Source organism: Diaporthe amygdali (genome assembly GCF_026229845.1).
Source record: "Diaporthe amygdali strain CAA958 chromosome Unknown NODE_28_length_639089_cov_64_968398, whole genome shotgun sequence".
NCBI classification, from domain to species: domain Eukaryota; kingdom Fungi; phylum Ascomycota; class Sordariomycetes; order Diaporthales; family Diaporthaceae; genus Diaporthe; species Diaporthe amygdali.
In genome coordinates, this window is record NW_026517048.1 from 320,933 (window position 1) to 345,478 (window position 24,546).

The 24,546-nt window shown below is 54.7% G+C and overlaps 5 protein-coding genes across 5 annotated transcripts; 3 read left to right on the forward strand and 2 right to left on the reverse strand.

Moving 5' to 3' along the window:
* Positions 1-2,026: 2,026 nt before the first annotated feature.
* Positions 2,027-8,929, reverse strand: J7T55_014811 (uncharacterized protein; the record flags this gene model as incomplete). The annotated part of the gene is made up of 4 exons (XM_053131790.1): positions 2,027-2,068; positions 2,131-8,027; positions 8,099-8,432; positions 8,678-8,929. The coding sequence occupies 4 exons, from the start codon at positions 8,927-8,929 to the stop codon at positions 2,027-2,029; spliced, it is 6,525 nt and encodes a 2,174-aa protein (XP_052990172.1).
* Positions 8,930-10,188: 1,259 nt separating this feature from the next.
* Positions 10,189-11,050, reverse strand: J7T55_0148127 (uncharacterized protein; the record flags this gene model as incomplete). The annotated part of the gene is made up of 2 exons (XM_053131791.1): positions 10,189-10,504; positions 10,572-11,050. The coding sequence occupies 2 exons, from the start codon at positions 11,048-11,050 to the stop codon at positions 10,189-10,191; spliced, it is 795 nt and encodes a 264-aa protein (XP_052990173.1).
* A 2,071-nt stretch (positions 11,051-13,121) lies between these two features.
* On the forward strand, positions 13,122-16,113 carry J7T55_014813 (uncharacterized protein; the record flags this gene model as incomplete). The annotated part of the gene is made up of 4 exons (XM_053131792.1): positions 13,122-13,164; positions 13,246-13,637; positions 13,694-15,881; positions 15,944-16,113. The coding sequence occupies 4 exons, from the start codon at positions 13,122-13,124 to the stop codon at positions 16,111-16,113; spliced, it is 2,793 nt and encodes a 930-aa protein (XP_052990174.1).
* Positions 16,114-16,771: 658 nt separating this feature from the next.
* Positions 16,772-18,524, forward strand: J7T55_014814 (uncharacterized protein; the record flags this gene model as incomplete). The annotated part of the gene is made up of 2 exons (XM_053131793.1): positions 16,772-17,433; positions 17,516-18,524. The coding sequence occupies 2 exons, from the start codon at positions 16,772-16,774 to the stop codon at positions 18,522-18,524; spliced, it is 1,671 nt and encodes a 556-aa protein (XP_052990175.1).
* A 2,401-nt stretch (positions 18,525-20,925) lies between these two features.
* Positions 20,926-22,773, forward strand: J7T55_014815 (uncharacterized protein; the record flags this gene model as incomplete). The annotated part of the gene is made up of 3 exons (XM_053131794.1): positions 20,926-21,937; positions 21,992-22,350; positions 22,414-22,773. 3 exons carry the CDS (start codon positions 20,926-20,928, stop codon positions 22,771-22,773), a joined length of 1,731 nt encoding a protein of 576 aa, XP_052990176.1.
* Between the last annotated feature and the right edge of the window lie 1,773 nt (positions 22,774-24,546).

A 24,546-nucleotide genomic window follows, 5' to 3' on the forward strand; every position in this document is an offset into this window, starting at 1 on the left:
GTAGACTCGGACCTAGGGGAGATAAGGCGAGTGGCTGGCTGGATTGGCTCGATTCAAGTGCCCTAGCTGACCGGTCTGCAGGATTTGAAATCGAATTCTGGAATCCGACAGTGTTCAGATGGGGATGCGAATCCCAATCTGAGAGGCGTTGGACCTGCGCGATGCGGTGGGCGGTCGCGGGGGGGTTCTTGAGTGAGCGGTTTTGGATCGACACGCGTTGCAGGTGAAGGTGCAGGAAGTCAAGCCTGTACACGTGATGTCGCATGGTGCCACGGGGGTTGGCCTGGCTGGGCTGGGCTGGGCTAGGGTGGGATGTCTGAGCGACCGCCAGGCTGGTTGGCTCCCTTGTTCCTTGCAGCTTACTATGCTGCTATGTTAGTCTTCCACCTGCAGCCACCTGTGGGGGACTGACCGCCTCTGAAGAAAATCGGCGGTTGGATGCCTAAGCGAAGCAGCTTGCAGCTTGCAGTCCGTGTTGGGCCCTAAACCCCAGGTGCTTGGGCCCTAGGAGCCGCCCGACGTTTTACTTCAACTTCGTCTCATGGGTGGGTGTAAACCTTATCGCCCTCGTTCATCCCACACCCCCTCCTCCTCCTGCTGCTGGGCACAAGGCTAGGGGGAAAAAGCAAAGCATCATAATTCGAAATTGCCCATCTTCTCCACATCGAAATCTGCATGGTATTTCTGACCCATCACAGCCCATCCAGCCGCACCCGCAGCACGATTTGCTAGCCTTGAAGAGCCATCTCATGCGACATGCATCCCGCGTCTCTCGCCATCGACGCTTATATTGACATCGACGTCCAACTACAACGTCTCTCGTCTTCTTCAGCGTAGCCGAGCTGCGGCCCACAGGGACTGGCAGGCGCCACTCTCCACCCTATTGGCTCTGCTCTTGATTTTCTCTCCAGTGTGTTATTTTTATGTGTTTTGCGTTTTTCTTTTTCTGGTCCTTCTCTAATCCATTCCCTACTGACTGTCGGCATCGCGCTCCCGAGGATACACAGCACAGGGCAGCGACCCAAGATCTCTGTGCCCCGGTCAGGCCTCTCGGATCGGTAGATTCCGACAGGTGGCCTTGCGTTCATCCCACAAAGAACGGCGTCGTCCCATCTCAAGCCAGCTGAATATGACATGGCACGTAGGACATGAACACATAATACGAACGTAGGCTGCGAACACATTGTTTGAGACATGACTAGTGATTCAGCTGCCACCAAGAGGCTGAACAAGGAAATGCCGGGACTATCGGAAGACGAGGGCCTGTAGAGTGACAGATGCCATATGCAACACGACTTTAACACATCGACCGAAGGAGAGGTGAGAGAATGCCGTGACTATCGGGCAACGAGAACCTGTCAGGTGACAGACGCCATATGCAACATAGTCTCGGTCACGACGCTAGGGGGGTCGGAGACAGAAACCACGTAGACACTGCTACACAATTGTCATGAAGGACAGCCCACATACATACGGAACAAGAGGAGGCGGCGATCAGTGAAGGGCTGGCTCGCGGCCCGAAACCCAATGCTGTTTGTTGTTCATTACAAGTCCGATACTCATACATATACATGAATGCCACACGCAATACACCGACCCAACACCGTGATCTGAGACACACATGAACATCCCCCATCCCGCTCTTTTTGGTTTCATCTCTTCCTCGTCCGCTGCCGAAGTTACCCCGCCAGGCCAAACAACAGCGCCCATTTGTGTCAAGGTGTGGTGGTCAGCCTATCTCCCCTCTCGCTCCGAAGTCATGAACCAATGAATGGATGGAATCATCCAGCCTTGCCCAACGCCAACTCCCGCCCAACCGTCTCCGCCCACCCGTGAACTTTTCTTTTCTCAATCCTTCCCTTTTTGTGTAGCAGCGAAATTACAGAACCCGTACAATGCAATCCCGTCTCTGCAACGTGATGAAATTTCTTGCCATCCCGCTGTACCTGCGCCGTCATGGTCAAAAATCCAGAAGGCATCATTATACGTGCTTTCTTGTTCCTTTGTTCGCCTCCTCCGTCAACTTCTAGCTATGCGCAGTCACTATCTCCGCAAAGCGCTGGGCGACCTGTGTGACAAGAAGTTAGCTACATAGGTATCAAGTAGGAGATCGGCGAATGGATTGCTTACCTCGGGCGTCTGCTTGATGAACGGCAGCTCGAAGAACATGTACTTGTCGTTCTTGACCAGCTCCACTACGGTGATCAGCAAGCCCCACGGCTGCGGCCAGAATCCAATCAGCCGTTCCAAAAGCACCCGTGCAATCTGCTCGCGGATCTCTGTCTCCTCTGGGTCCGACAGGTCGTGAGAAAATATCTCCAGCAGGGACTTGCTGAAGAACTCCATGTCCGCGTTCGGCTCGCGCAGGTGGTTGAGAATGCTCAAGAGCAAGAAGTGCCGCGGCTCCGCCGCGAGCTCGTGCACGAGCATTGACAGCGTCGCGAGGCCTGACGAGCCAGGCTCAAATGCCGCCTGCCCTGCCTCGGCGCGCTGCACCGCGTGCTTGCCGATGTACGCCGTGATTGCTTCGATAACCCCTAGGTTCGCATTAATGCGGGTAGGGCCGAAGCCCGTCCTCCCATCTCCTCGCGTGATCGCATGTGTCATGTGAGCCACAGCATCTTCCGAAGGACCATTCTCCAGGGCTGAGTTGAGGATTTCGAGGAGACCAATGCTCTGGAGGAAGCCAGCCGGGTTTCCAGCCTCGTGTGAAGGCCCAGTCTGGTTGCCAGCAGCATCCAAGCCTGCCGTCATAGGGTCCGGCATCTTGCTGACAGAAGCAAACAGTATTGTGTTGATGAGCTGAGTGCAGTGCGGTGGGATGCTTGCTAAAAGTGCTGTTGAGTTGGTCGCCACGTACTGAGGATAATCATGCTGCAACGCTATCAATAGTTTGACGGCGGCCTCGTAAGGCTTGTGGATCACGTCAGGCAGTTGGGCCGTGTTCAGCTGTTCACCCACGAACTCCAGCAGTTGCTGTATGAGCTTCGTGTACGGTGCCCACCCAGCTTCCCCCTCCATATCCATGATGGCAGGGAGGAAAGCTGCGTGGTGGATCAGGCCAAGCCAGCCATAGAAGAAGCCTGGAAACATCGAAGGTCCAAGAGCGGAGAGCCGCGGCGCAATTTTCAAGAGCATCTCGTCCCGATGAGGTTGGCCCAGCTGCTCGAAGAATGCTCCGGATTCATGCAAGAGTTGAGAGAAGAAACGGAAGAAGACTCGCTGGTTGAAGAGCTCCCCGCGCTTCCTCGCGTGATCGTTGAGGACCATGGTAGCAAGCGCCCAAACGGAGGCGAGCAGCGATGCTGGGCTCGACTTCGGATCGGTATCGTCGAAACCGGTGGATTTGACAAACGCCATAATTAGGGCTGCCAGCGCGTTGACCCAGATATATCCATCATCAATGCTGCTGCCAGAGGCAATGGCGGCTTCGAACTGCACCACGGAGCTGTCCAGGGCAACGCGAATGAGCACTAACAGGTCGTCCTTCGACCTCACGATGCCGTGATCGTTCAACTGCTTCACGAAATTGCGCGCGAGCTTATCAGTCACCGGGGTGTTTCGGAAGCGGTACACCCATTCGTCGAACACATATTCGATCTGCTCGCGATTTTGGACTTGACTGCGCGCCTCGCGAGCAGCGTCCAGTGTAGCTTTCAATTCCTCGCCCCCTGGCACATCAGGATCCGCAACGATCCACGCGTAAGCAACATCCAGGCTGGAGCTCAAGTTGGCAAACAGCGCCATCGGTGTCTCGCTTAGAACGGTCGCTTTAATGATTTGATCCAGCATCTGAATACTTCCCTCTTCTTGCGACCTGATGGATGTGGAAAGGGCTTCGTCCAAGGTGCGCCAGTCGAGCAGATCGGTTCCAATAAAAGCCTTGATGATTGGAAGACGCAGAAACGTGGACCCATCTTGGCGCCGGAAGAGTTGCACAGCAAAGTCGCTCAAGACCGGGCCTCCCATCCTTCGAATCGTGCTGAGGGCGTGAGCAAAAGTCTCGATGGCAAGGCTGTCCTCTAATGGGCCGAGGAGAACGTTGCAGATCTGCTCAACGACGTGCGGTGTGGGATCGTCGGTTGTCGATGTACGCGCTTTGATCACATTAGAAATGAGCAGATCCATCGTGTCCAGGACTGTATGCCCCCTTGGCAGATCCTCGTAATGCTCCTCGGGTGCCTCCGTTGCTGCACGCTGCAGTTCAAAAAGGAGCTTACTGACGCGCTCGACCAGTACTCTAGCGTCAACCTGGCTAAGGGCGGGCTGTCGTCCATTTGTCAAGCCCGAGTGGGCATGAGGGTAGTTCTGCGAGTGTCCAGCCAGTGGAGGCATGGCAGGTGTTTCCGCTGGCGTCGGGACAGAAGGCACAGAACTGTACTGATCCTGGAGAATCTCGTTGGCCATCGACCTCGTCGCGTCAGAGGTTGAGGCGATGTGGGAAGGAGTCGTGGTGGTCGTGGCTGGCCGTGGTTGCCGCTGGAACTCTTCGTAAATCGCCATTTGCTCCGGACTCAGGCCAGTCAGACTAGGGGCCATCTTATAGGGATCTGGCATTGTCATGGCCCATCGGTTCAGCGAAGCATCGACATAGGGCTGATTGGGCCTCTGCAGTCGATGGCGCCGGCGAGCATCCAGCTCAGGCTCGATCAAATCTTCAATCTCCGGAATCGCACGCCTCTCGGCGGCATCTTCTATCACGCTGGAGGCGAGCTCAAGGTTTGAGTTAACGCACATGATGATTGTCCCCTCAGGCAGGCCACCCTGCAAGTCAGTCGAGAGCTGGCGCATGTAGTTGGTGAAGTTAGCACGCAGCGGCTCCTTGGAAGTAACAAGAGCCAAGCTGCCTGCCGTGGCTTTTACCATGCTGATGGCAGAGTTCCTGATGCGATGCTCGTCAGGCTCTGTAGCGAAGTCCTTGCGAATCATTTGATGCGTGCTGATGGCAGCAATGGTGACGGATCTGTCGACAACAGGCTGAATAATGTCTTGCAGAGCCTTATTGAATGCCGTGTGGACAATATCACGCAAACGGCTGTTGCTCACAACCATCTCGTTCGCCGGAGGGATGTTGAGACGTGAATGCAGATCGGGAATTGTTGGTGCAACAGCATGAGGCAAAAGATTGCTGACCACCCCTTGCCCGATCCCATTCAGAGATAAGTTGTCGAATGCTTCCAGCCCATCTGCCACAGTGACCTGGGCAGCCTCCTCCGCGATGACCCGATTCAAAATCTCGCCTGATGGCTCAATGCTCTTGTGATCCAGACTCAAGGTCTTACAGAGTACCTCGATCTCGAACTTGAGGTTTAGTTTGAGCTCTGCGTTGTGGTAGAGTTCGATGAGTAGGTGGATGATGTCCATCAGCCATGGATTCGGCGGACGAAACACGACCGATGACGCGCCCTGGCCCAGTACCTTGCACACAAAGGGAATTACGACTATCAGTCTCTTCGTGTCATGTGCCTCGATGAGTAGTTGTTTGAAGGCAATGTTTCGGTGCCTGATAGGCTTGTCCCGGGCTAGGGTCAACATGCCTAGCCAACCACCGAGGTTCTTCAGTTGGGTTCGCTCGGTGGAGCTATGCATTGTCGATTCTGAGTTCAGCATTTGAGCCACGCAACTCAGAGTCGCCCTCTGGACTTCATTCCAAAGAATGTTGTCCTCGAAGAGCTTCACCACGTCGAGGTACATTTGGTGGAGATTGGGCTGCACCTTTGCCCGATCACGAACCAGGTGAGTGGCAAACCACTGCTGGTGCTTCTGCTCGAGGGACTCGTAAATTGTGTCGAATCGAGATTTCAATGAAGCCTGGTCCATATTATTCAGCGCAAACTGTATCTTGTCCTGGTTTTCACCTGTTGGGTCTTCGAAAGCAGCGCTGACAGGGACAGGGTCCACGTTGATGGAGGAAAAGGGCGCGAATTGCGGTTCATTGGCTTCAGCCACATTGCCGTTCGTGAGAGGATCATGGTTGAGAGCAGCGTCCCCGCCATTGCGCTGATGAGTTGCATCCTCTTCCTGCTCCCTGACCACAATCTCTGCTTTTCTCCAGGCCTCAGTGCCTTGCAGGCTACTAATCTGAAGAAGCTGCCGACAGAAACTTGGCCATTCTGGAAAGCGGGGATAGAGCTGCATCAAGGCCTGCAGCCCAAATTTGTGCATGTTTTGCTCGGGAGGATAATCCCTGATTGCTTCCAATACCATCTCAAGCCCAGCCTGTTGGGGCGTGCCATCGATGAGCTTTCTGGAGATAACGCCACCGAACAGAACTGCGGTCCTCGCGAGTGCATCGATGGGGTAGCTGGGGTAATGCACGAACTCGTCGAACAAGCCATGGATCATACAGGCGAAAATGTCTTGGTCGAGAGGGTCACGGGAATGCTTGTAGCGCTCAAGAGCCTCCACGATGTCCCTAACCTGAGTCTCTCCGCTATACATGCTCTTGTAATGATCTTCCATCCTACTAATGGCAGCGAGAGGAAGATTGTTGCCATCTGCGCCATTCAAGTCGATTATGGCATCATAGGCGCCGCCGTAGTTGATGAGGCGTGGGTAGGCAATCGTGCACTGCCGCTGACACTCCCTCCATTCCTGCAGCAGCTCGGCAGTGCAGAACTCGTTTAGAAAGCCCAGAAAAGGGTACACTGTCTTCACCTGAAGTGGCGTCGTTCTAAGAAGCCCCTGTCCCCCTTGTTGTCGCTGGTATCTTGTCTCCAAGTCCGCTTTGATGGTAACAAATTGGAGGAGAGATCTGACAACTTCGGCGCCCCTCGTGGCATTTGTTCTTATCCACTGGTCCATATCGAACCGGCCTTGCCCGTGTGCAAAAGCCGCGAGATCCAAGCCAACTCCACTGAACTCATACGCGAACTCATCCAGCCAGCCGTGGTACTCGGCATGCTCAAGGTACAGCGGCAAGTCCATGGGTCGTCGTACATGCGCCTCACCAATCTTCTGCTTCACAAAGTCCTTGTCTTTCCGCCAGAGGCTGTCGAGGGCGAATTGATAACCTTCCTGCTGCTTGAACAAGAAGGTTTCAAACAGAGTCGTCAAGGTGTCGTTCGCCATTTCAGGCCATGGCTTTGGCACACCAAAAGCGGAGACAACAAAGATGTCTAGATTAGGCACCACTACTTCGTTGAACAAGCGTTTGGCCTCAGTGGTTTGTGAAGCATGCTGCGAGCTGAGAGCGACACCAAAGACAGCTGCAAGCGCGTCAACCGAGACCAGAGGGTGTCTGACCGCGTAAGCCGCCCTTTCGCGCACAGGTGCCGGAGATTGCGCGTACTCGGCCAAGGTGAACGCTGGTCGGAGGCCGGGTATCGTAGTAGCGTCCAGCTCTTCTGGTGTAAGACTGCCAAAGGCACAGACGAAAGACAGGTGGGCATCTGCATTCGCCCAGTTTCCACCCCAGAGGCTCTGAATGTCGAAATTGGATCCATCATCTTCCAGGGCAACCACATGCAGGGCTCTATACAGGCGTAGGAATTGCGGAGGAGATATCCGGGCACTGGGTTGATCAAAGTACGACAGCACGTCCTGCCATCTAAAGCCCTGGGGCAGGGTCCGTCGAAGACCAGCGACGAGGACGGTTGGGCTTTGCTCTGGGGTTTGGCTGATGGCAGTGTACCAAAGTGCATTCGAAACTTGTTCCGCGCTCAGCTGGACAGAAGGGGGCCGTTCCTGCAAGAGCCTAACGCAGGATTCCTCGTCTCGCGTGAAGTCAGGACCGACCTTTTGGATGTACAAGGCCAACGCATTGGGTGGCTTGTCCACAAGAACCCTGTGGAGGTCTAGGGCGGCCAGTGCTTCGGAAGGAGTCGCCATATCGAGCTGAACATATCTAGTCTCGACTTTGGAGGACAGCTCCCTGTGTGTCGCGGAGTTGAAGTTCGGAGGATGGTATTGTATGAGGCGATCGATGATGACAGAAATGAAGTGAGGGCTCAGGTCGGAATGGTCTCCGTCCGGTTGCGACAGGATGGCGTTGAAGGTGGGAAAGTTGGTGGAGAGAATGGCATCAGCTAGAGACCGTATGTTAGTTGCTGCCAGCGCTGCTGCTGCAGGGTACTCTGATCACGGGCCAGCAGCGTACCTTTTGTCTTCAAATCAGGCCGGCTGCCCAACTTGAATGCTAGAGCTAATATTGTCTTCTCTAGGGCGTCCAATCTGAAATGCTCCATGAAGGTAGAGAGGTCGAAGTCGCGGAAGATGTCCTCTGTCCCTGTCTCGATAGACTCGGAGATTTTTGTCGCTTGATCCACATCGTGAGATATTTTGCGCATCTCCTCCAGGAGCAGCGAGTAACTGCCGGTATTCGTCGCGCTACCTATCGGTCGACTCGTGCCTGGGAAAATCTGGGACGCGCTGGTATGCACCAGCTTGGTGAAGTATTTCGTAAAGACCTCCATACCGTTTTCATCGATGAGCTGCGAGGTCAAGGTTGTCAGTCTGTGCAATGGGAGACAAGCCCAGAAGGAAGGGGTTGAGGACATGGGCAAGAGCGATGATTGCAAAGAAGAAGGGGGAGGCTATGAGGGCGGGAGCTGCGGATGAAGCTCAAGCTGAGGAACGAGATGGAGGTGGAAGCGGACGGCTGTTGAAAGCCTGGGGAATGGCGGCGATGGGGTTGTTGATGTCAATGGTGATGCGAATCTTGGTGGCAGTTACGTACCTTATTGAGCCGATTGACCTTGTTTTCGTACTCGGCCGGGTCGTCCTTCTTCGCCTTCAGGGTGCTCAAGAGCACATAGACCTGGGCGATGGTGATCTTGGACACGGCGTAGTTCCCAGTGGGGCTGCTGGTACTCGGGCTGGCACCCGCACTCAGCACACCTGCCTGCGACGGATGTGGGGAGTGGGAGATTCCTGTCTGTAGGCCTTGCGGAGGAGTGGGAGAAAATGTTCCCGACGATCGTGGGAGCATGGGTGTTGGATGGAGGGGGGGCGGGGCGAAGACGGTTCTGCTATCCGCAAGGACAGAGCCGCGCCGCTGCAACAGTGGTGGTGGATGTTGGGGTTCTGGTGTCCTCGGCTATGGGCAACGATGGGATAGAGTGGGCGAGAGAGAGGAGGCCGAGATGGAATCGAAATCGAAATCGAGACGGGCCGTCAGCAGGCGACTGCAAGAACCAAGATTGCGTGCGACAGAGCTTGTTGGATGCGGTGCTGGCAGCTGGTGGATGTTGACTTCAACTCGGTGGTGGGCAGGGCTTGGTTGTTGTTGTTGGCGGCAGAAGAAAGTGGTGGTGAGAGAGCTTGGGGGTCGTGGACGGGTCGACGTTCATGGAGCTCTGGCTGGAGAGGTTGGACTTGGACCTGTCGCACGGGACCAGGGATGACAAGCGGCGGGGTTGAGGGGAATCACATGTACTGTCCGGGTATAGACAATGAATACAGAGGTAGGAAACGGTCACACGAGAAAAGGTGAGGCAGAGCGACGGCGATGTTGTCAGTCCTTTCTGTGAGCTTCAACCTTGGATGTCGGGGGTGACAGCTACTCTTCTCTCGAGTTTGCTTGCCCAAGCGAGGCGGGTCGTTGGAAGCGTTGTCCCATGGGCGTGCACACCTGCAAGGCCAGCCAGTCACTCCAGTTCAGTGTGGTCAGCCAGGTGGTGGGTATGTGGCCAGTCACGCTGCCTGGATGGCCTCAAAAGTGGGGGCTCTGTCTGTTTGCCGGCCGGCTAAACTGTAGACCTCCTGCGCACCTGCACGGAAGTGGTGAGTTGCCTAGCTCGAGCCTAGGTACGTACCTCAAGGCTTCCTTTGAATGCGCCTGGCCACAGAGCCCCACCTGCCGTTACCTTACACCAGCTGAGCCTACACATCAACAAATACCTCTTGATCATCTAGATTTGTGGTCCAACTTGTCTACATGCCTCAGCGAACGTACGCGATCTCTTTAGTTCTGTGAAGGTCCAAGCATCAGCAGGTCCGGCGGATAAAGCGACGCGAGCAACCTCTAAAACACGAGGCGCTCTGGGCAGGACAATACCCTTTGGCCCTTCACCCATCTCGAGGCCGCCAGCATAGCCTCGAAACGGTTATTTTATACGCCCGACGATGCGTCATTGATGCCAACTCGTTCGAAGCAATTATTGTTGGGACAAGCTCCTGTAGAACAACTATGGACCAGACCATCAAAAGAAACGGGCAACGGCAGAGTAAGCGTCCAAGGGAATGAAACTATTTCTGCGCCGGTGGCATGGGTGGCAGAGTCGTCCTGCCCTGCATCACAGCATTCCACTCCTGACCCTGCATCGCCGAAGCCGCATACTTCGCCACAGATTCCGGGACCAGACCGTCCTGCTTGATGTCCAGCATGCGAGCCACAAGGGGCACTACATGAGCGTCAAGAGCAGAGGCCCTGGTGGTGCTTAGCAGCCACGCCGTCTCTGACTTGGACAGTAAACTGTCAATGTCCCCAAGATAAGCTTTCATGTCTGCTGCCGACTTCTCTTGCCCTTCCTTCGTCAGTGACGGGACTTTGACCGTCGTCCATCTGTCAAGAATGGTCAGTACCTAGGTAGCCGTAAAACTCCACTGACCAACAGCTTCGAGATACTTACTGCTCCAACTTCTCCTTCAAAGCAGCCCGATACTTGTCACTAATGTCGCCCTTCAACTTTTCCTCCAACACCGCCGTCTGCCCCGCCCCAACACCCGGCCGCGGCCCCATCGTCAACGAAAAGATCCCTAGCTTATGCAACCTATCCAACAACTCTCTGATCTGCCCCGCCTGTGTCTCCGGAATAATATCCTCGTACACCTCGCCGAACTTGAACGTGATTTCCACACTGTCCGGCAGCGTAGGTCCACCGCTTACGGGCGCGAGCACAGGCACTTCGCCTTTGGGGTTGATGTCGACCAAGTAATGCTCCGTAAGCTGCTCGCGCTTCAGGCCGATGTCCAATGGTTCTTCTTGGATGGTAATCTCGGATTGGCCGGGTTTGAGTGCCCCACGCAGGGCGAAGGCGTAGCGCGCCATGGTGGAGTTGAGGGAGAATGCATTGTAGTACAGGATGTGTGTTGCTGTCTTGGACGCCATGGCCTGCTTGGGTGGAAGATAATTCGCGTCAGCTGTGAAGCTTGCCAGTGCTTGCTTAGGACGTGCGGGGAGAATGTAAGTTGCTTCGTTGATGCTAATGTCGCACTACAGACCACTTATACCAAAGGAGATAAACTACTTCATCGCTAGCTTGCTCAGCTACCCAGGTCTCTTCTGTTTGGTCAGTATTCCAACCATAAGCAGGCCGGGGCATTCAGGACCAGGCAGCTACTTGTCAGATATGGGGACAGTACTTATTCCGAAAGATTGAGTACTGATCCTAAACCACCATATTACATGTCATACTTTCAGGTGATTTTGATCGGAGACTAGGGTCTGGGTTTATGCATATACCTCTTCTCAGATGTAAAATGTTGGTTGATCTCCAGCCTGCCATGGTGGTGGCAATGTGCAATGACCTATGCAGGCGGCTTGTGACTCTATTTTGCTCCCGTGAGCTAACAGATGGATTTCAAGAGTGGCCTCTCAATATGAAGCAGTGTCTAGGCACTGGAGGATAACGAGATTTGGTGACAATACCACAACAAGAGACATGAAACGGACCGAGTTCAAAAGGCTGCAGAAAGACGTTGTCATGCCCGACAACTCTGAAGAAGGTCTGCAGAGCACTGCGCTTCGAATCAAGCAAGGTAAAGCATTCAAGACACTACGATTCCCGATATACAGCTGATGATTCAGCAAGGGACTGACACATGCATGACAGGATTTACACATCCCTGGGGCCATGTCGGTTTCAACTCTCCTGGCTTGGGATGCCGCTTCTCTGGGATGGTCACGTGTCTACCCTTCCTTCTCGTGTCCACTCGTTGCTAAACACAAGCTATACTGCTTCAGGTACATTGTTGGGACTGGTAGTAGATGGGGTCCTACATTCGCTGGATGCGTGCAGTGCTCTCTCGCGGGAGATCGGCGGTGGCATTCCATCGCCATCCAAGACATTATAACCCGGACCGAAAGCAGCGAGTGCTCTAGACATGACATTGTAACAGAGGAAACACACTGTACTACTAACATATCCTTGACGGAAGCAATATTCGTATTTGAAATGGCAAACTGGGCATATTTTGGAACCCAATGGCACCGAGATCGAGATAAGGTTTCCCAGCCAGATACTTGGCATTTACGAGCGTGTCAACCACCTTGCCGAACCCAGAAATGTGTGAAAAAACAGCGTTCACCCTGCCAGGTTACCCAAAAGCGGAGCAACGGTCAAACCATCTTTGGAAAGGGGCGGGAATACCATGATGGCGGTCAGACGTTCCAAAGCAGACCTTGAATGCCAATTGGCCTTAAAACCTATTTCACAAAGAGAAACCAGCCGTTGGTTGCCATTTGACGCCAAGTGGGTTGACCTCAGGCAGGCCGCTGCATAAGCCTTCGCCAATATACTTAGCACCCCATTGAGGCATAGTAGATCAGCCCTGTGGGAGTCTGGAGACGGTTTTTGAGTCCATCCTTCAACCTTTTTTAAAACACAAAGAAGCTGTAACATACATGTAGTATGTAAATGACGAGCCCAGCTCGGCATGATCGAATCCGGTTTTGGCTATCAAAATGGCGATGGCTGGATCCTGCAGTTCGTTTTAGCGCGGCTGAATGACGCTAAAAGCCAACGGGACGAACCGTACAGGCCTGCTGTCCAATGGGTGGCAGGTGAGAGGGGTCGTTGCCCCGCCAGAACTAGGCTCAGTAAACATAGAAGGAGCTCCCAGCCTCCCAATACTTCCTTCCTGCTTGGCACCCTGGTCGGCTGGGCCTGGGCTGCCAGTGCTGCTGCTGCTTGCTACCTGGCACTCAGGCACTCGCTTTTGTTCCCAATCGTTACTGTTTAACTTCGATTAAAGCACAGTTTTCCTTTCTCTGCCGTACTGACGAGACTGGACCTTGTCGGACTCTGACCGCATCACCAACGAGCATATCTAGCTAGGTACACACAGCGGCACACGCCGTCTCGACCACCCACAGACGGACAGGCATACAAACACCCTCACGATCCCGATCAGCAGCAGCATAACCACAGTGAGAGGACCTTGGGTAGCGCAGAGGCATCATGCCGTCAGTAACCTCTGAGGGACCCACGGTCACCCTCTCTTGTATGGAGACACCCTACCCTCTCCCAGCCCTCCATATGTCCACTTTCACAACTGAAGCTAACGTCGATCGCACGCATACAGTCGCCAACAACTTCTGGGGCAAAGATGATGCCGGAGTCCCACCCATGCTCGAGCGCATGCATGCCGCCAAGCAGACTTGTGATGAGCTCCGATCATTCTACGCCACACGCGCATCCATCGAGGATGAATATTCACGCAAGCTGATGTCCCTCTGCCGGAAGTCGCTCGGCTCCCAGGAGATGGGCAGTCTGAAGACGTCCCTGGATACTGTCCGAGGCGAGGTCGAGTGCATGGCAAAGCAGCACCAGAATAATGCAGCCCAGATGAGGTCAGAGCTTGAGGAGCCACTGGCTGCTTTCGCAGGCGGCATGAAGGAGCGCCGGAAAATCGTACAAAATACAATCGAGAAGCTGCTCAAGGTGAAGCAACAACAGACCGCGCTTGTCAACAAGGTATGTAACTCGTCATGCTGCACCACAAAGCATGGCACATACTAACACACTTTCAGACAAGAGACCGATACGAGCAAGAGTGCCTCAAGATCAAGGGATATCTCGCCCAAGGTCACATGGTCATGGGCCAGGAGGAGCGAAAGAACAAGGCCAAGCTCGAGAAGACACAGATAAGCTTAGCAACGTCCAATACTGAGTATGAGGCTGCCGTTAAAGCCTTGGAGGAGACCACTGCGAGGTGGAATCGGGAGTGGAAGGCAGCTGCCGACAAATTCCAGGACCTGGAGGAGGAACGTCTTGACTTCACAAAGAGTAGCCTCTGGACCTTCGCCAACATCGCCTCGACTGTTTGTGTTAGTGACGACGCGTCATGTGAGAAGGTGCGACTGTCTTTGGAGAAGATGGAAGTCGAGAAGGATATCATCACCTTCATTAGGGAGAGGGGCACTGGACAAGAGATCCCAGACCCACCAAAATACATCAACTTCTGTCGTGGGGACGTCGAAACACCGACCGAGGAGACGGAGGATGAGGCTTACTCTGTAGCCCAGTTCCCTCGGAGTATCAACCCGGCCTTCCGCTCATCATCGCCGCAACCGTCAACCTACGAATCCCACCATGATCCCACTTCCGCCTTGGCAAAAGAAATGGGTCATGACTTCGGGGCGCCTGGCGGCAGAGAACGGACGATAACACCACAGAGGCTGCCAGGACAAAGCAGTGAAGCTCGGAATAGCAGGGACATGCCTCGTGATTTGCAGAGGCCAGTCCCCCCAGAGTTCGACCCCAACGAGTTTGCACCTGTTCCTCATGATCCGTACCCAATGGACGGTATGACGATGCTTTGCCGTACTGGCAATCCTAATGGCTCAGATCTAGGCTCGCAGCTTAGCGCAACTTCGGGCTCTCAACTCAGCGGAACATCAGGCTCTGAGCGGCCAATGAGCAGAGATGAACATAGCGACTACTCCGCCCCGACATCCTACTCGAGTCGAGATCCAATGAGCGGGAAGACCTCTCCTGTCAAGCAGGACGCGGTCATCCCTCCTGCGTCTCCAGCCTCTGGGGGAGACAGGAAGGTAGCGAAGAAGAGAAGTGGTTTCTTCCAGAACAAAAGCCCTTTCAGCAGACGGAAGAGCACCAGGGACGCCAGAGAGATTCAATCAAACAACAGGAACACCTGGCATGTCGGAAACAGCATGACAGGCTCTGATCGGGATATCCCACAAAATCTGTTGCCAGACAGATCAGTTGCCAGCCCTGATCCCATAGACGCCAACGCTGATGTGGCCATCAACATCGGGGAGAATGTGCTGCCTGTCAAGCTTCCCGGTAGACAAAAGTCTGCACCTGAGCCGGAGGCCCAGGAGGATGACCCGATCGCGCAAGCACTGGCGGAGCTCAAGGGTGTTACGTTGGGCAAGCAGTCATCCGTTCGCATGTCTGCGGACCACTATCACGGCATTGCCACTCCTGCCCCGGGATCGCAACCGTTCTCTCGATCAGTGCCACCACTCAGTGGCAACAGCGCCGCCGCATCCGGTATGAGGGGAACACCGCCTCCATCCTATGACCAACCGGTACACAGGCTCGGTGTTCCATCGCCCGCGGTCACGTCCAAGGCCATGAAGCAGACCTCGCAGAAATACACCCAACAGACTCGTAGCCTCTTCTCTGGAGACAGGCCTGGCTCAGGAGGCTACAGGTCACCTTCCCGTCCACCAACCCGCGGCAATGACATGCCACGAGCCGCGTCTCCTGCCCCACCTCGAAGCGCCTCTCCACTGCCAGGCATGAACAATCGATCGGCGTCCCCCAACCCGTACGCAGCAAGCCAGCGTGGCAGCACGAACTCGCGTCATGGTTCTGTTCAAATGGACGCTAGAAACTCCCCCCAGGGCTTCTACCGCCAGAACACGCCCAACGACATGACGCGCGCAGCCTCGCCGCAGCCATTCCGCGGAACAGCCGACTACGGACGGCCTGCCAGTAGGGCTGGTAGCAGTTATAGCGCATATCCAGGTGGTGACATGCCTCGGGGGATGTCTCCAGCGCCCACGGACGACTCGTATGGCGGGTCGACGAGGGGACGAGGTGGGCGACCAGGAACAAGTCAGGGTAACAGGGCCATGGGTCTCTATGAGCCTCCAGGAGCGATGGCGCCCGCATCCAGGCAGCGCAGCAAGAGCGTCGCCGACGGAGGAAGGCAGTACACTCCTGATGGGAGACCGATTTTGCATTTCGGTAAGCAGAATAAACTCCTGACCATCAACCATTTTCAATTCGACTAACCGCGCTTTTTCCAGCTCGTGCCATGTACATGTACCAAGCAGCAATCCCGGAGGAGCTTGGATTCAACAAGGGTGACATTCTTGCCGTCCTACGCCACCAGGACGACGGGTGGTGGGAGGCCGAAGTGCACGGCGCCAATGGCCAGTCCGGGCTGGTCCCGAGCAACTACCTGCAGACCATTTAGAAGATACCAGCATCGAGGACGGTCTGACACTGTCAAAACAGCGCAAAAAATTGGCATCAATAATGGAGTTGGATGTCTTTCTCAGTTGACGCTCATAATTCTGTCATGTTTCTCCTTTGGTCTCTACATTTTCTTCAGGCGCAAGGCACCTTTCAAGCCAGAGGCAAGGAAGGGAGAAGGATCCCCCCTGACTCTTTCCTCTGGCCTGGACTGGTTTGAATTGATTCAGGATAGGGCTCCATGCATGTACAGTACGCTCATGAGGATGAAGGAAATGCTTTGACGCTTTGATGCTTTTGATGTCTATAGGTAGCCAGGACATGCATGGATGTACGAGGAATGACAAAGGTTGGATGAGGCATGAATAAAGAGATGTTGAACTCTCATACGAAAAGTAACCCAGGCTCCCTTGTGCACGTCCCAATGGTGATATGTTCTTTCATGGCTTGCCTTGGTTTGCTTCAACAACTGGTGTAGAGAAATGACAGGTGCATGTTCTGAGGCTGTTGTGCCCTTTGACAGTCTCCAAGACCGCAGGGCTGAGAGAAATGAGGAAGCTAAATAATCACATGATTGCCTCCATGACAAGATGAATGGCGGTCTTCCTATTCTATGCTGCTATCGTAGCTCTCTGAAATCATGGCACCACCATTGCAGAATGAGTTGGCCTCCCCGCGTAACGGTCGAGGATGCGGTTGACGAGACGCCCTGGGCGCTGCTTGGGGAAGCCCCACACGGCGAGAGCCATGACCCCTGGCAGGACCACCACAATGACGTCGAGCCGAATTCCCCAACTCCCTTCACTTCGCGACCGCGTCCCAACTTCATTCTTTACCCAGCCGGACCCGCGACGCCCGCGAACCCAATCCCCAGGAGGAACTTCCCACCTCTGTACCAGACCCAGGCTCAGGCCCAGGCCCAGGCCCATGCATTTCACGCTCTAAACACGGGGACCTCCTTCCTTTTATCCTCGCCCTCGTCTTCGTCTCCCGCCGAGACCCTCAATCAGCCTGAGGTCCCGCTTTCTCACCGGTCACGCCTCGCCCGCCACCAGTGTCTGCTGGCGGCGCGCAGGACCATGGACTACTTCAACGACGGCGTCGAGTACGTGAGGGGCACGTACAATGCGACTGTCGACACGACCAGCGCCGTCTACAATGCCGCAACCTCCAAGACGGCGCAGCGCACGTTGCTGACCACAGTGCTGTTCGCCTTCCTCTCGTCCATCTTGTTCGGCTTCGCCTGTGTGGGATACCTGGCGTTCTATCACGAGTACTTGCCCGATCAGGTCATGACCGTGCCTGTGCACCTACAGTATGGGTATGTGGCGTGATAATTCCCTTCCCTGTCCTGTCTTGTTACCTTGGAGAGCAACGAGCTGATGACCTTGTGTGCCGGGCAGATACGAGCTCAATCCCTACGGCGTAGCCTCCCTCTCCAGAGCAAACTTCAAAGACTACCAAGACTACGACATCACCGTTACGCTGAAACTGCCCAACTCACCCACCAACCTTGGCCGCGGCAATTTCATGCTCGCGCTGTACCTCCTCGACGACGCCCAGAACCCGGCTAGCAAGATTATGTCGACCGTGACAGGGGCCGTCCCGGCGCCGCAGAGCGTCCTCAACGACAAGAACATACTCTTCAGATCCACGCGGCCAGCCATCATGCCGTACACCGACCCGCTGGTCTCCCTCGCGAAACGCCTGCTCCTTCTGGGCTACCACGTCTTCATCCCCGCGTCCGAGACCACAAAGTTGGTGGTACCCATGGTCGAGCGGCTCGAGTTCCGCCCGGGCAAGATGATGCCCACGAGCCTGGTTCTGGACGTGCAGGCGGGTCAGAGCCTACAGGTGTACGACGTGCTCGTGACCGTCACGGCGCAGCTGGGAGGCCTGCGCTGGTTCATGCACAGGTGGTGGATCACCAGCTTCGTGCTGTTCACCTCGCTGTTCTGGGTGTTGGAGGTGGTCTCCCTCGCCTCCACGGCCGTCGCCGCCAAGGTCCTCTGGAGCGTCTGCTTCGGAGGCGGCAGGGGTGGTGCGGGGGCCCGGCCGGGCCTGATAAAGGAGGAGCAAGGGCGCAACCCGAGGATCAAGCAGGAGGGCCACAGCCACGGCAAAGCGCTCGACGACGTGCCCATGACGTTCCCTACTTCCTCGCAGCAGCCGCCTCTGCGCTATGACCCGGAGCCGGGGCACACTGACGGCGTCGAGGGTGGTGTCCCTCCGCAGCAGCCGCAGGCCGATATTGGCGGCGAGGCTGACGTTGAGGACGAGGAGGCGGGTGATGATTACAGGGGAGAGGATCCGCAGGGGCGGGACTCGGGCATCGGAACTAGTTTCAGCGAAAGGGACGGCCCTGGGAGCATGAGGAGAAGGACCTCGCAGCGGAGGATGTCTGGGAACTGATGGAAGGGAGGTGAAGCTTGGCCCTTAATGTTGCGGACTGCGGTGAGTGGCGGGCCAAGTCATTGCTGCAGATGTCTGGTACGAAAAATCTTGTCGTCCAGTCGAAGGATCGGATGCTTATTGAAAAACACCCGCATGGCGTTTATGGGAGATGTTGGGATTTGGTGTGAAAGTGTGTTTGATACCCCCCAGGCACGAGAGTATTTAGATTGGCAGAATGGAGTATGTTGATAATCCAGGCACAAGACTTCGACAACTTGCTTTTCTTGAAGGATACCGGCATGCAGCATGCTGTACAAGTGTCTTGCTTTTTGAGAGCCGCACGGAACTTCGGTCAATCTCATCAATCGAGTACATGAAAGCGTGTCAGTTTCAGCATTTCTGCACTCGATTAGCTTCGGAATGTCTATGTAGATGTGGGACAGTCCGACCATCTGGCTCTCGGAGACATGTCTCGTACACCGACATTGACTCACCGTCATGTCTGCTCAAGTTTGCAATGAGAAATTCCAAGGTCTCGCAAGTTGCCAAGGCTTCTATCGTCGACCGCCTTGTTCAATACTCTTCTCTGAAAGTCAACGTTACCATTGCACGGTCAGAGATGGATTGCGTTAGAGTTCACGAAAAGAGATGAGCAGGTTTCCATTATCTGCTGTCGTGATTGTGTTGGGCTCAACCAGTCAAGTGGAAGGGAGCAGAACTATGTCGTGCTGGATTTGTACTGATTGTGGTAATTGCCCACCTACCCTCGATTTTCTTCAGTGCATCGGCATCTGACAGCAGAAACAGGGACGTTCTCAAGTCTGCAAGGCGTATACTAGACGGACGAACCCATCATTCGATATCTTCGAAGGGAACGTTAGAGTCCAGGAGAAGAATAATGACCAGTCAAGAGGAGAAATTGAGAATATATCGATTACCGAAATCCAGACATGATACGAAATCACGGCTTCAATAATATTTCGCGTAGGGATCCATAATTGCGCGAAGTCACACAGGCGAGTCAAGTAACCAAAGAGAACCAGATAGAGATCAGACGAAATAAGACTTGATACATGTCAACCTCTTTCCTTTTGACTGGGCCACACTTTGCTCAAGTAGCAACAAATATTAGACATCTTGACTAATGTAATTCTATTAAACCAAAAGAGCCCTCATCTCGTACTTGCGCCTTGCACTCCTCGAAATTGTACACTCTACCTGGGTAGACCGAGAAACAGAAAGGGGAGAGATATAGACAGGTTGAGTTCCCGACATTTGTCACTATTGAATCTCGATAGCAACAATGGACAATTAGAGGCTTATTCTAAGTGCTGCAGTGACTGAATATATAGGCTCCTTTTTCAGGAGAATATTACCAGGTGAATAAATGCAAACATACTGCACTATGTTGTGTTCTAAGAAAGTATCTAAATCGTCCGGTCTCGTTAGACCCTAACCCATCACCCCGCCGTCTGCCCCTCCCCTGGCGGACAGCTGGAATGTTGTCTCTAGGTTCCAGGTCCTAAGTCTCGCAGGTACCCCACCACCAACAGACGGCGGGGCAGTGACTTTTCACGAGCGAGGGCTGGATGATCCCAGCTTCAGCAGCTGTCTGCCGACCGGGAAAGCTCATCCTGTCCATCGCTGTTTTCTCGTCGGCTGCAACTCTGCTGCGTCGTCAGATGGCTCTGGCTTCAGCCTCACACTGTACAGTGCTACGCTGAGTCCCTCTCCCGTGCGTATTCCTATTGCCTTGCCCCCTCTCCTATGGGCCAAATCGACCATCGTCGGACAAGCGCAGCAGACTACCGTGTGCTCCTGGTCACGGCGCGACGATTCCGATCCGGTCCAGTCAAGTCAAGTCAAGTCATCAATCACATTCACAATCACAATCTCTACTAAAACCACCAACTCGGCCACTTGACGTGCACACGCCCGCCCGCCCTTCTCCAACTCGGGCTAGCTTCCAACCCACCAAGCAGCGTCAACCTTGACTACCTGCCTTCGCCTTCCACCGCTTGCCTCTGCCCACAACTTCTATCGCCCTTCCGCACGAGCTGGACGGTCTGAGGGTCTGTTTGAGCATTCGAGGCGATAAGACCTTGCTTTCGGGCGTTTGTTTAGCTGTCTAGCTCGCCTGTGTGTCTCTGGCTGTCGATCCCCCTGTCGGTGGGCCGGTGCACAACAAACCCACGAACATCCTTCAAAGGGTCGACCCCAGATTCGTTGCTCGAGTAACGCCCCCAAAGCGCCGCCCAGCCCAGCCAAACCACCAAAAACTCCACAGCGCAGTTCCTCGACACCTTGCTAGAAATCCCCACTGGCCTGGCAAACCACTGGCTTACATACTTGGCCAGCAGTCTCGAGCCCCTCTCCGACCTCACCTTTCCTCGAGCAAACGCCCGACCCCGCCGCCAAAATGCCCTGCTTCAAGGGCATTGCGGTGAGCATCCATGCGAATGGAACCCCGCTCCCCGAGCACGGCATGCAAAAGCAGTCGAGATTCTCGAGGATCAACACCTTCATACCCGTGCCCAGTCCCACCCTCAGCGAGGACTCTGGCAAGACCGAGCCTGCAAAGTTCGCCATCTCCATCACCCTCCTGACGCCAGGCCTGCCCATCCCCTACTCGACTCCTCGCCCAAGCTCCGACAATCCTGAGCCCACACCACAGTTCGCCGCGAGGGATATGGCCTCCAGCAGGGCTGGCAATGGCGTTAACCCCTACATTCCCATGACCAACAGCGAGAACGAGACTGTCGCTGCCTACATCTACTTCGACGGCCGCGCAAAGGAAGAGGTGGCGACACTCCTAAGGCCCGGTGAAGAGACCTGGGTTAATAGCAGATGGGTTCAAGTGCCCGATGCCGAGGGCGGAGGGCTGGCCGAGAGGGAATTCCTGTTCCGTGAGGTCGGCCTGGAGCGATGGCTGAACGGCCTGGACCTAAAAGGCCATGACGCCGAGGAACGGCTGGAGAAGCGCCGACAGAAGTTCGAGCGCCGGCGCAGGAAGCAGAGAGGAGATAACGAATCCACATTGCTGGGCGCCCCTGCAAATGGACCGCGAGACACTTTCCGGTACGGCAACGACGAGGGAAGCCCTGTCGAAGCGGTGTTTGACGAGGACTCCATGTCTGATTCAGACGATGAGTTCCCCGAGGCCGCAGGGCAGATCAAGGTCGCCATGTTCCGCGTGATCGCATCTGGTGAAATCAAGAAGGGCGAATACTCGCCGCAGTTTGGTGCTCATGACGACGATGACGAGGTTGGCGGCGGAAATTCAAACGGGGTCGATGCGGATGTCGAGCATACCACCAGCTTTGCAAAACCCAAGACCTTGGATCCCAAGACGATCAGCACACAGACGGTAACGGGTATCGATGGGCCAGAGAAGCCCTATGCCACTTTTACATTCTACTATCGCGGCGAGCGTAAGTGTACATTCCCCAGACATTGCTCCAGCACCAGCTAAATTGCATGAACAGGTCAACTCCAAAAGATGGGCGTTCTTCCCTCGGCCAAGGCGCAAGCAACCACTCCCGCCGCAGCGAAGCGACGATCCGGCCAGCTCGACTTCTCCAACCTCGGCCCTCTCAAGACCACTGGAACTGTTGGCTTTTCCGCCTTCAGAGACCAAACAGCGGAGTCGTCCAAGAGGAGGAAGGGTCGCAAGAAGTCAAATGGCAGTCTAGGCGCCATGGACGAGGACTCCGAAGAAGACGACGAGGAGCCTGAGATTATTGGCAAGATGGAGGACATCTACGACAAGGATGTTAAGCCGAGTACCGCGCCGGAGGATGTCAAGTTCACGGGTGAACTTGCAGAAGGCGTTGATCGTATCAAGGTACGTCTACTCATTCATGGCATCTACCTTTCAGAGTAAAGTTGGTACTGACAGCCTCTAAAGCTCAAGAGGCAACGATCAGCCGAACCAGAGGGTACCGCCTCGCCGGACCCAAGATCTCCTAGCCTGAACCCAGCTGCCTCGCCTCCCAATTTGATGTTTGGGGGTGACGGCTCGCGCGCCCCTGGACTTGCGCCGCCCTCATTCTTCCCACCAGGCCTGTCAGAGGACACCGCCGCTGTCGGCAGTCCGCTCAAGAAGCAACGCGCCGGCGCCCTGGATGACGGATCGGGACAGCCGTCTCAGCCCGCTCTGGGAGTGTCCAAGCCCAAGGCCTCCACCTCCGCGCCTGCTGCGCCGGCGGCCCCTCTCGCGCAGAATGCGCAGGCTGCTCAGGCACACGAGGACGAAGAGGAACTATAGAACGTCATGCTGAAATGGCTCCATTGCATGCATGGCTTGAGGCCAGGTCTTGGGTTACATTTGTGACGGTGAAATTAGCAAACTGTTCCGATGATACCCATGTTCTCCTCACAAGGGCTGCGGAATGCTCTCGGCATACACACCTCGGAAACTGCAGTGTCAGCACAGCTTGCCATCCGGACGAGATCGGATACTACTCAGCCAGCCCATCTGCGTCTCGAACTGATATGGAATCGGCAGTGGATACAGGACGCTCCACGAACTGACATTTCCTATCCCTCATATGGGGGACCTCCAACCGGAGAACGACAAAACTGTCACATGCAAATACCCCACTATACCAAATTAAAAAAACGGCGGAAGAGGTTCACAATCAGAAGGCACGGATGCGGACCACGGTCATACATATCATGCTTCTGAATTAAGGGCATGCCTTTAATTCCTTTTGTTTTGCCTCCTGCGCAGCTGGTGGCTCGGAGCGCCCAACCGGGCACGGACAGGGAGCAGACCTTCCTGAGGGATGAAAGACCATGATCAAAACTACTACTACTACAGAGGCTGTTACGGGAAATAGGATAGGACGGCTGGAAAGTGTTATAGGGACAATGGCGCAGAGGCGGCTGTCTGATTGTTCTTATGACAGTACAATAGGGAATGCGCCCCATCAGAAGCATGTGGCCGGCCAGTCGTACTTATATGGTCAGGAGCTTGTTGTGTGGGAAAAGGCGGACACCCCTGCGAATCCGAATGGTTTGATGGGGGTTGACTTGGCCCGTTAGGCGGCAGGGAAGTAGTCCGTCTCGTGTCAGTTCTGATAGAGGTGGTGGTGTTGGGTGATTGAATATATGGGCATGGACTGAGTGACTGTGGCCTGCGTCTGTCCGTGATGGTGCTGGATATGTGTGAATGGCCCGCGTGATCATGTGGGCGGAGTGCTTGGCTTTCTCTGAGCGTGGTCATCGGCGCTCTCATTTGTGTACGTCCTTGACTCCGTACTGAGAGGCAGTGTCACACATCTTCATTAGAGGTCATCCTCATGGCTACGGTATTGTACGCACGAGAACTCAATGATAGCCAACACCTGGCATGTCTCTGATTAACACAATCATGCAAGTGACCCTATTTGTAAACGCTATGTTGGCTCTTGTAGTTCTTGTACAAGTAACAACCTGTAAATTCAACGCGATTCCCATGCGAAATCAGGTAATAATCTGGTTGGTAGACTATCTAAATAATATTCTCAGATGATTGCCACAAGCAGCTCGCCTCGATCCGAATAGAGAACTTGGCAGCTCTCTAGTGAAGTGCGATGATTTGCCAACTATTCGTGTATCTGACTGCCAGCAGTGCTTGTTATTCAGTCAGATCTGAAAGTGAACTTCTTATATTCGAGGCTTTTGAGGTTCATTTACTGACTTAGAGGATGTCAGACCAGAGCCTCTTGGCTTTAGCAATATTCTGCAAAACCTCTTAGAGTGTCTGGGAATTGCAAATTTAATTTACCTACCTGTGCTAGCCACATGAGCACACAACCCACCAAGCCATTTCTCTTCTCTCAGATTCTTGCTCATATAAAGCGCCTGTATATTTCAGAAGACCGTCGCAAGTCAAGACATCTAGGCGGCGATCGTGCCATTGCTGCTGCCTCCTGCGTTTAATACAAATGTGTGGGCCTTCTTCGCCCACCACCTCCCACATCGTTCCCGTCTCACACCTCCTTCTACTTCAAGGACTCAGCATCCTTCTGCCTGGCCAATGTGGGCTTAGTGCACT